The 11,263-nt window shown below is 51.3% G+C and overlaps 1 protein-coding gene across 5 annotated transcripts; it reads left to right on the forward strand.

The window, feature by feature from the left end:
* Nek8 (NIMA related kinase 8) lies at positions 1-10,494 on the forward strand. Of its 5 annotated transcripts, none has more exons than XM_008828684.3 (15): positions 1-130; positions 2,132-2,337; positions 2,563-2,795; positions 3,030-3,161; positions 3,649-3,857; positions 3,996-4,075; positions 4,160-4,341; positions 4,430-4,568; positions 5,107-5,183; positions 5,540-5,657; positions 8,240-8,390; positions 8,633-8,793; positions 8,883-9,041; positions 9,181-9,339; positions 9,742-10,494. In XM_008828684.3, exons 1-15 carry the CDS (start codon positions 84-86, stop codon positions 9,768-9,770), a joined length of 2,082 nt encoding a protein of 693 aa, XP_008826906.1. In that variant the 5' UTR covers positions 1-83; the 3' UTR covers positions 9,771-10,494. The 5 variants fall into 5 exon arrangements, with proteins under 5 accessions (XP_008826906.1, XP_029417250.1, XP_029417251.1 ...); XM_029561390.1 differs by having other exon boundaries at positions 9,607-10,493; XM_029561391.1 differs by having other exon boundaries at positions 9,639-10,493.
* Positions 10,495-11,263: the final 769 nt, after the last annotated feature.

Consider the following 11,263-nt stretch of genomic DNA (forward strand, 5'->3'; position numbering starts at 1 on the left):
TAGGAGAGGAGGGCGGAGCTCCAGGACGGGCAGGTCCGCGCACGCGCTGCATGGGGATTCCGGAAGCGTAACTAAGAAATGGGATGGAGAAGTACGAGCGGATCCGAGTGGTGGGCAGAGGTGCCTTCGGGTGAGCAGGGGGTTCAGGGGAGGAAACTACAACGGGAGGAGAGAAATAAGCTCCAGTTCGGACCAAGAAATCAGGGTCCGACTAGCCCCGCCCAGAAGTGTGCGCGCCACTCTGGGATGCCCCGCCCAGTTATCAGTTCCTTAGGCCTAGCCGGGAGGCCCCTCCCCCTCCGAGACCACGCCCTCGAGGCGTGCCTGCAAGCTTCCTAGACGTCCTTTTAGGTTCCTTTGCATTAACAGGTAATGAGCGGCAGCCCCAGATGCCAGACTGACATACAATTCTGACTAAAATAGGCGTGGTCCTCTCCCATTCCAAATTTAGGCCATAGAAAATTTATACAATAACAAAGACATTGTTAAAACAGTAAAGTTTGAGAACTTATGAACAGTTATTAAGAGGCAGCACTCGGGCGGGGGGAGGGGCGGTGCACGTCGGTAATTCCAAGCACTCGGTAGCAGAGGCAGGAGAATTGCTGCGAGTTCGAGGCCAACCTGGGCTACATAGGAAGAGACTGTCTCCAAAAAAAGAGCCATAGATATGATCATTATGGTGCATGTCTTACTCAGGATTATTTATTTATTTTTGTTAGACATAGTAGCTCTGGCTGGCCTGGCGCTTTCTCTGTAAACCAAGTTGGACTTGAACTTAGAGTCTACCTCTGCCTCCAAAGTGCTGCAATTATAGGCATGCACCATCACACCAGGCCTTTGTCTCGATTTTTTTTGCCCAGTATGGTGGTCGCATATGCTTCTTTTTTTTTTTTTTTTTTCCTGTCTTTTTGAGACAGGGTCCCTCTGTAGCCCCAACTGGCCTGGAACTCACTATGTATACCAGGTTGGCCTTGAATGCACAGAGATCCACCTGCCTCTGCATCTGGAGAGCTGGGATTAAAGGTGTGCACCACCACACCCGGCATCTTCACATTTACTTACTTGGATGTGTAGAGAGAGGTCAGAAGACAACTTCAAGAAGTTGGTTCTGGGGGCTAGAGATGGTTCAGTTATTAAGAACACTGGGTTGTAGCTGGGCGTGGTGGTGCACACCTTTAATCCCAGCACTCAGGAGGCAGAGGCAGGCAGATCTTTGTGAGTTCGAGGCCAGCCTGGTCTACATAGTGAGCTCTTTAATCCTAGCACTTGAGAGGTAAGAGGCAGGGACCCTGACTTTAAAAAAAGAACATTGCTGGGCATGGTGGCCCACGCCTATGGTCCCAGAGCTTGGGAGGTAGAGGCAGGCAGATCTCTGTGAGTTCAAGGCCAGCCTGGTCTACATAGTGAGTTCCAGGACAGCTAGGGCTACAGGGAGACCCTGTCTCAAAAAGACAAAAACAACAACAACAACAACAAAGAAAAAAACACTGTAATGCCTTTAATCCCAGCACTCAGGAGGCAGAAGCAGGTGGATCTCTGTGAGTTTAAGGCCAGCCTGGTCTCCATAGCAAATCCAGGCCAGCTGTGGCTACAGCAGGGAAACCCTGTCTCAAAAAGACACACAACAAAAACAACACTGGGTTCTTCAAGAGGACCTAGGTTCAGTTCTCAGCACCTACATGGTGGCTAACAGCTGACCTTAACTCATGTTCCAGAGGTTCCAAGCCCTCTTACATGTATAGCTGCACATAGACATGCATGCAAAATACTCATGCACATAAAATAAAAATAAAAAAGAAGTTGGTTCTCTCCTTCTACCATGTAGATTCTGAAGACTGAGCTCAGGTTTAGCAGCAGTCATCTTTTACCCACCTTTTTACCGTTTTTTTTTTCCTTTCTTTTTTTTTTTTTTTTTTTTTGGTTTGGTTTGGATTTTTTTTTTTTTTTTTGGTCTTTTTGAGACAGGGTCTCCCTGTAGCCACAGCTGGCCTGGTGAATATTCACTATGGAAACCAGGCTGTTCTCAAAGTCACAGAGATCAGTCTGCCTCTGCCTCCCAAGTAGTCTCTGGGCTGCCTTGATACCTGACTAGAAACTTAGCTGGTACCTGCTTTGCACTTTGTGTACCTAGGATTGTGCACTTGTGCCTGCGTAAGGCTGACCAGAAGCTGGTGATCATCAAGCAGATCCCAGTGGAGCAGATGACCAAGGAAGAGCGGCAAGCAGCACAGAACGAGTGCCAGGTGCTCAAGCTGCTCAACCACCCCAATGTCATTGAGTACTATGAGAACTTCCTGGAAGACAAGGCCCTCATGATTGCCATGGAATATGCTCCAGGTAAGCCAGCCTCCTTGCCTCAGCCAGAGGGGTCCCTTACCTGCAGGACTGGTGGATACCATTAGGTGGCTTCCCTCTGGAAGAGACTTTGCTGAAGGTCAGATGTGTAGTGTTCTGGTATGACCCTGACAGGCACCTTGCCCTCTCTGATCCTGGTGCCCTGTTCCATAAAAGCGGTTGTCTTCAGTGTGAAGTATAGATCTTGATCAGTTCCCTGGGCCACAGGTGGAACCCTGGCTGAGTTCATCCAGAAGCGCTGCAATTCCCTGCTGGAGGAGGAGACCATCCTTCATTTCTTCGTGCAGATCCTGCTTGCACTACATCATGTACACACCCACCTCATCCTGCATCGGGACCTCAAGACCCAGAACATCCTTCTTGACAAACACCGCATGGTTGTCAAGATTGGTGATTTTGGCATCTCCAAGATCCTCAGCAGCAAGAGCAAGGCCTACACGGTGCCTGGACATACAGGGGACACTGAGGGTGCTACAGTGCTTGACAGCCTACTCTGTATCCCTACCTCCTCCTCTTTGCCCACAAAAATGTTGGCTTCTTGGCCCCTGGCTGAATGGTCCTGTAAAAAGAAGTCCCCTTGGCCTGCTTTGAGAAGCTGTCCCCAAATGTGTTTAGGACCAGAGCCCCAGCTCCTCTGTCTACCCAGGGCTGTAATACAGGCTTCCCTCCTGCAGGTGGTGGGTACTCCATGCTACATCTCCCCTGAGTTGTGTGAGGGTAAGCCTTACAACCAGAAGAGTGATATCTGGGCCCTGGGCTGTGTTTTATACGAGCTGGCCAGTCTCAAGAGAGCCTTTGAGGCTGCGGTGAGTAGAAACTCCCCTAAGAGGACAAATAGGAACTCATGCTCACTGGCCATAACTCTGACCACTTCTGTGTTTCTTATCTTGTGGCTGTTGAGTCACTCCCTCATAGCCTGCAGGTGGGTTACCCCAGGGCAGGGTTGTGCCTCTTCCTACCTCAGCTCAGACTAAGGTAGAGCTTGGGTCCTGCATCAGGCTTAGGGCACCTGAGGGCAAGGATGTGACTCCTGACTTTCCAATCAGATTAGACACTCCCAGGATGGAGTTTTCCAAAGCACCTGGGAGCTCCTTTGAGGAGGAGCTTCAACTTCCTTATCAGGCTAGGGACTCTTGAAAGTAGTGTCTGGCTCTCATACCATTCTGGAAGTCTTCTAATGAGACTCAAGTGTCCTGCAGGGAGGTCTGTTCTCACTTCCTTAGTCTTGGGTGCTGCTTTACCTAAGAGCTCAACCCAACACCCTAGCCATCCCCATATGTGGTGCCTTTGCAGAACTTGCCAGCCCTGGTGCTGAAGATCATGAGTGGCACCTTTGCACCCATCTCTGACCGGTACAGCCCTGAGCTGCGCCAGCTGGTCCTGAGTCTGCTCAGCCTGGAGCCTGCACAGCGGCCACCACTTAGCCACATCATGGCACAGCCCCTCTGCATCCGGGCCCTCCTCAATCTCCACACCGATGTGGGAAGCGTCCGAATGCGAAGGCCTGTGCGGGAGAGAGGGGTCTTGGGCTGTAGGGGCGGGGCACCCAATGGGAACAAGGAGGATGGGGTGAACCCTTCATTTCTACACTTAGATTGCCAGGAACAGTCCTTGTCCTGAGGCTCCCTTGTGTCCTACAGGGCAGAAAAGTCCCTGACCCCAGGACCACCTATGGCCCCTGGCAGCACAGGGAGCAGAATCACTAGTGCCCGCTGCAGGGGTGAGTTGGTTGGGACCACTTGGGGCCCCATGGACTCCCTACCATTTCCGCTATCTTAATTAGTCTGAAGTCCTGTCCCTACAGGCGTTCCCCGGGGACCTGTGAGATCGGCCATCCCACCCCCACTGTCCTCAGTGTACGCGTGGGGCAGTGGGCTTAGCGTGCCGCTGAAGCTGCCGATGCTCAACACAGAGGTGGTCCAGGTGGCCACTGGGCGCACGCAGAAGGCAGGAGTCACGCGATCTGGTCGTCTCATCCTGTGGGAGGTGAGCAGGTTGGCAGTGGACCTGGGCTGGGTGAGGGTGGGAGCAGCTGAGAGGTGGGGGTGCTCAGGCACCTTCCACTCCCCTGCAGGCCCCTCCCCTAGGCCCCCTCCTCCCCGGAGCAGTTGAGCAGCCTCAGCCCCAGTTTGTCTCACGTTTCCTGGAGGGCCAGTCCGGTGTGACCATCAAGCACGTGGCCTGCGGGGACCTATTCACAGCTTGCCTGACTGGTGAGCCTGTCCCAGAGTACTCTGTGGGGACTTAGGAGAAAGCCAGGCAAGGAAGGTGTCACAGTATCCCCATTTGACAGATGCAGGAAAACTAAAGTTCTCTTTTGGCCAGAATTACACACTGCAGTCAGACCCCTATCTTTTTTTCACCATCCCAATCCTTCCAGCCCTTTTTCTTTTCTTTTTAATGCCTTCCCTATCCCCTCCCCTCCTTCCCTTTTGCCCTCTTTTTCTTTTTTCTTTTGCAGTGCTGGGATTGAACCTAGGGCCACGCACATGGTCGGCAAGTACTCTACTACTGAGTTACATCTCCAGCCACCGTTTTATTTTGGTTTTACTTTTGTTTTCAGACAGTGTCTCACTAAGTCGCCCAGCCAGATCTTGAACTTGCAGTGTTTCCTTAATTTCCTAGTAGCTGGGATAGCAGGCTTGTGCCTCCAGACTAGGAGTTATATTGGTCCCTGGACCTGGAAACGAACCAAGCTAGCTGTGAAGCAGTCTCATGTCTCTCCTCTTTCCTCACTGCCCTCCTCCCCAGACCGAGGCATCATCATGACCTTCGGTAGTGGCAGTAACGGGTGTCTAGGCCATGGCAACCTCACTGACATCAGCCAGGTGGGTGTGAGTTGTACCCTGGAGAGAGGAAGCGAGGGAATAGTAGGGAGCCCACATCTGAGAGCTGATTGCAGGTTAGGGGTAGGGAAGTTAACAGGAGCCACATGCCCTACTAGGTCCCACGCTAGCACCTGCTCTTGGTCAGGCTTGGAAAGTACAGAAACCTCAGGCTTCCCCAATGGTTTCCCACCTGGCACTGTGTCTGCACATGGCTGGAGTTAAAGAGACAGTTTACCTTTTAAGAATTTGCAGCCTCTAAATTCTTGTCTGGAGGTAGGGGTGTGTGTGCTGAGGCCATTGGTAAGGGGCTAGTCCCAGACTCCTCAGTTCCCTTTAACTTTTCTCCCTCTCTCTAGCCCACCATTGTGGAAGCTCTGCTGGGCTATGAGATGGTGCAGGTGGCCTGTGGGGCCTCTCATGTATTGGCCCTGTCCACAGATCGAGAACTATTTGCCTGGGGCAGAGGAGATGGTGGTAAGCTCTCTACCTAGCTCCAGCCTTTGGGGACCTTCTCAAAGCTTCCTCTACCCTGTTTGTTCTCCATGTTCACCTACCATGTGTTCACCCTGTGCTGGGTGTGGAGATGAGTGAGTGAGATGTGGTTTCCTTTTTTTTTTTTGGTCTTTTTGAGACAGGGTGACAGGGTTCCTTATACCCTGTAGCCCCAGCTGCCTAGAACTCACTAGGTAGACCAGGCTGGCCTTGAATTCACAGAGATCTTCCTACCTCTGCCTCCAGAGTGCTGGGATTAAAGGTGTGCGCCACCATGCCCAGCAAGATGTTTTATTTATTTTATTATTATTATTATTTTTGGTTTTTTTGAGACAGGGTCCCCCTGTAGCCCCAGCTGTCCTGGAACTCACTATGTAGACCAGGCCGGACTTGAACTCAGAGATCCACCTGCCTCTGCCTCCCGAGTTCTGGGATTAAAGGTGTGTGCCACCATGCCCGGCTAAGATGTTTTATTTTTAATTATGTGGATATGTGTGTCTGTATGTGGATATGTGTGTGCAGGTGCTGTGGAGGCCAGAGGTGTTGGATCCCATTGGAGCTGGAATTATTGGAGCTGAGTGGGTTCTGGACACTAAACTTAGGTTCCTCTGGAGGAGCAGTATGTGCTCTTAAATAGTGAACCATCTCTCCAGCTCCCCACCAAATTGTTTTTCCAACAGTACTTATTTTTATTTATATTGTCATATATATATATATACATTTTATATATACATATATATTTTGTTTGTTTGTTTGTTAAACAAGGTCTCCCTGTAGCCCCAGCTGTCCTGGAACTCACTGTATAGACCAGGCTGGCCTCGAACTCACAGAGATCTGCCTGCCTCTGCCTCCCAAGTGCTGGGACTACAGGTATGCGCCACCATGCCCGGCTTTATATTATTATATTTTATCATTTTTGCGGGGCTGGAGAGATGGCTCGGCGGCTAAGAACACTGGTTGTTCTTGCAGGAGACCCAGGTTCGAATCCCAGCACCTACATGGCAGCTAACAATTGTCTGTAAACTCCAGTTCCAGGGGATCTGACAGCCTCTTCTGTCCTCCTCGGGCATGACATAACACGGGTGCACTTACCTACACACAGGCAATACACACATACATGTAAAATAAAAAAATAATAATTAAAAAATATTTTATTGAGCCGAGCGTAGTGGCGCACGCCTGTAGTCCCAGCACATGGAAGGCAGAGGCAGGCGGATCTTTGTGAGTTCCAGGCCAGCTGGGGCTGCAGGAAGACCCTGTCTCAAAAAAGACCAAAATAAAATAAAATAAAAAACAGAAAACAATGTGAATTTTGAGACAGTCTCCCTGCAGCCCCAGCTGGCCTGGAACTCACTATGTAGACCATGCTGGCCTTGAACTCACAGAGATCCGCCTGCCTCTGCCTCCCGAGTGCTGGGATTAAAGGCGTGTGCCATCATGCCAGGCTGGGGTTTTTTTTTGGTTTTTTTTTTTTGGTCTTTTCGAGAGAGGGTCTCCCTATATCCCCAGCTGGCCTAGAACTCCCTATGTAAACCAAGTTGGTTTCAAAATCACAGAGATTCACCTGCCTCTGCTTCCCAAGAGCTAGGATTAAAGGCCTGTGCCACTATGCCCATAATTTAAACACAGAATCTTGCTATATAGCCTAAACTGGCCTAGATTCACTCTATAGCCTGGGTTTTCCTCAGCAGTCCTCTTCTCTCTCCCCTCTTTCTCTGTTTGATTACTGTGTATGTACCCATCACACCCAGCTGGTATTGGGATTAGACCAGGGCTTTAAAGGATTTTGACCAGGTGCTGGTAAGATGGCTCAGAGGTTAATAATACTTGTTGCTCTTGTAGAGAACCTAGGTTTGGTTGGCAGTTCACAACTTTCTGTACGTCTGTATGTAACTCTTTTTTTTTTTTTTTTTTTTTTGTTTTTTTTGGACAGGGTCTCCCTGTAGCCCCAGCTGGCCTGGAACTCACCATGTAGACCAGGCTGGCCTTGAACTCTCAGAGATCGGCCTGCCTCTGCCTCTTGAGTGCTGGGATTAAAGGCATGTGCTACCATGTCCAGCTATTAATATTATTTAAAAATTTTTAGTTATTTTATGTGTATGTGAGTATTGCCTGCATGTAGGCAAGTGCACCTATGTTTTGCAATGCTTGCAGAGGTCAAAAGAGGCTGTTGGTTCCCTGGGACCGAAGCTACGGACAGTTGTTAGCTGCCATATGGGTGCTGGGATTTGAACCTGGGTCTTCTGCAAGAACAACCAGTGTTCTTAACCGCTGAGCCATCTCTCCAGCCCCTGTATGTAACTCTTAATTCCAGGGAATCTGATACCCTCTTCTGGTCTCAGGCACTAGACATGAACATGATGCACATACATACATACATCCATGCAAGAAAACACCCATGCACATAAAATAAATACATCTTTAATAATAGTAAGAAAAGGATTTTGACCAGAGGAAAAGCATTTCAGGCTGAGAACAGCCTCCATTCATGCTTTCTCAGTGGACCCTCCCTCATTCTGGCATTACCATCCCTAAAGCTCAAACTCCATCCTGGTTTCTTGTAGGCAGGCTGGGACTAGGCACCAGGGAGTCCCACAGCTGCCCCCAGCAGGTGCCTGTGCCTCCAGGACAGGAAGCTCAGCAAGTTGTTTGTGGCATTGACTCTTCCATGATCCTTACTGTGCATGGCTGGGCCCTGGCCTGTGGGAGCAACAGGTGAATAGATACATCAAGATGATATGCCTGCCTCCTTACCCTCCTTGGCTACAAGTGTTCCATCCCTTATTGCTTTCCTCCTACCAAGGACCACAACCAAAGAGGGTTAAGACTACTACTTGGTTCAACTTAGGGTAGGACCTGTCTCCTGGTGGGATAGATCCTGCCAGTCCCTGTCCAGAAATATGGGAAAAAGGAAGTCTATACAAACTGTTACACCTGACTTCTGATTCCACCCTCAGGTTTAACAAGCTGGGCTTGGACCATCTATCTCTGGAGGAGTCTGTCCCCCAGAAGCAAGTAGAGGAGGCTCTGAGCTTCACACCACTGGGCTCTGCACCCCTGGACCAGGAGCCTCTTCTGAGTGTGGACCTGGGTACTGCCCATTCAGCTGCTGTGACTGGTGAGTGGGACAGGCATGGGAGGCCCTCACCTGGCCTCCTCCAGACCTCTATTTGAGTCCCTGTTTCCTTCCTCTTTCCATCCCCATAGTCTCGGGTGACTGCTATACTTTCGGCAGTAATCAGCATGGGCAGTTGGGCACCAGTGCTCGTCGGGTCAGCCGGGCACCCTGTCAGGTCCAAGGCCTTGATGGGATCAAGATGGTGATGGTGGCCTGTGGGGATGCCTTCACTGTAGCCATTGGGGCAGGTAAGGGTAGTTATGATAGAGCTAAGCTGAGGCAAGCCTGTGGTGGGGTTATGCTTAGCACCTTTCTGGTGGAGCCAGTCTGGCTGTCTGGTGTATGGCTGCTTGCTAAGGCTGCCCTGTTCCTTGGGATTCTTGGCAGACGGTGAAGTGTACTCTTGGGGCAAAGGGGCCCGAGGTCGACTGGGAAGGAGGGATGAGGATGCTGGACTCCCTAGGCCAGTGCATCTGGATGAGACACATCCTTACACAGTGACTTCAGTGTCCTGCTGCCATGGAAACACTCTTCTGGCTGTTCGATGTAAGTTATCTTTTCCTATCTCTGCCATATCACAGGGGTTAACCCAGCTGTCCTCTGCACCCTACCTCATCCTTAGTAGTTACAACCAAAATTACTCAAGTCATCTTCTGCCCCCGGATAAGTGAAAGCAGAAGCTGTGGGGGGCAGAAGGGGGTGGGTGAAACACCAAGCCTTCTGCTTGGGTGGGCAAGGGCCTTGCTGAAGGGCTTCCTCTACTGCTCCCCAAGGCTCACATGCATTCTTTCCCCTCTTACTGCTCGGCCCCAGTTGGTGCTACACCTCCATTTCTGACCTGACAGGAGAGTTCTGACTCCAGGGCCCAGTGGTAATGGAGGTAGGTGATGCCTGATATAGGCACTGCCTTCAAAGAGGCTGCAGAAGCTTCTCTTTGATACTCTCCAGCGGTCACAGATGAACCAGTTCCCCCCTGAAGCAACAGGATACACCAAATGGACCACCCTGGAACTGCTTCACCTCCAAGTGTTCTGAAACCTACAGGTGCTAGAAGCATGACTGTTTCCAGCCTTCTGGATTATGTCTGCAATGTGGTAGAAGGGCTAGCGAAGCCCAGGACTTCTTTTCCTCTCTCAATTCCTCTTATTTGGTGTCTCCAGTCTTTAGCCTGGCAGAAGTTAACAGCTGAACCTAGTTTTTGGAAGTAGGATGGTCTTTCAGAGCCTTTGCTAAAAAACCCACCTGCTCCCCCCCCCCCCCCAGTTAGAAAGTAAGTCCCCCATGTTCACAGGGAGACTGGCGCCATGCTTTGTAGTACGGCAAGCCAGGGCCTGCTTGGACTGGCCATTAGGCCTGCCTAATCTTTGCACAGCCTGGAGCATAAGCCCCCTTGGCTTTTATCCTGAGGCAGAAGTTTGCATAACCTTTCAGATCCTCTCGTCCCTAGGGTGAGTGCAGGAGCCACAGAGTGTCACCAGGGGATCCTACTGAAGGTTGTCCCTCACCCCAGGTCTTTCCCCAGACCTAGATTTGGGAAAAAGTAGCTGGCTGGACTCCACCAGTTTCCCAAGTAATTCAAAGAAGTGCCAATAAAAATATCAACTGCACCCACATGGCGGCTACGAACCCTCCTTAACTCCGGTTCCTAGGGAATCCAAAGCCCTCTTCTGACCTCCTCGGCATTGCACTACACGGGTGCACTCACATACATGCAAACAATACACTCATACACATAAAATAAAAATAAAATATTTTTAAAAAAATCAACTGCTAGGTCGGGCGTGGTGGCGCACGTCTTTAAATCCTAGCACTCGGGAGGCAGGCGGATCTCTGAGTTCGAGGCCAGCTTGGTCTCCATGGTGAATCCAGGACAGCTGGGGCTACAGGGAGACCTTGTCTCAAAAAGACCGAAAAAAAATCAGACGGCTTGCTTGACGTATGGTCTCTTCACGGGTGGAGGTGGCCGCCGCTAGACACCCTAGGACCGGGCTGGGCTCGACTGTAGTTGCAGGGCCGGGGCGGGAGGAATGTGGGTGCAGCCAGAGGCCGGAGCCGAGGTTCTTCTGGCCCTGCGCCCAGCCCAGCCTCCTCCGATCTGGTTGCCAGGCTTTAGCTGCTTAGCACCTGGAAGCTGGGGCCACCGCTCCCTGAGCGGCGCATGTTGCAGGAGACCTAAAGGTGGCCTCTAAAAAGGCAAGCCTTTGTGGTGAGACCCGACGGAGCACCATCAAGGGCAAGGGTCCCCGTGTTCCTGGGAGAATCTGAGCCACGCTCTCACTTCCCAAGGGGGAGAGAAAGCCCTGCTTCCAAGGGTTGGGGAGCCCGACTTAACTTTGGCAGCGTGGGCTGAGTCGAGTGCTAGCGGAGTGGGCGGGGAACCCGGGGCGCTAGGACCCCGCGGGCGAGGCTCCGCCCCCTCTTCCGGCGGGCGGGGCGGGGTGGGGCGGGGTGGACTCGGCCGCGGCAGCCA

This window comes from Nannospalax galili, unplaced genomic scaffold, assembly GCF_000622305.1.
Source record: "Nannospalax galili isolate Female #2095 unplaced genomic scaffold, S.galili_v1.0 scaffold212, whole genome shotgun sequence".
Taxonomy (NCBI): Eukaryota; Metazoa; Chordata; class Mammalia; order Rodentia; family Spalacidae; genus Nannospalax; species Nannospalax galili.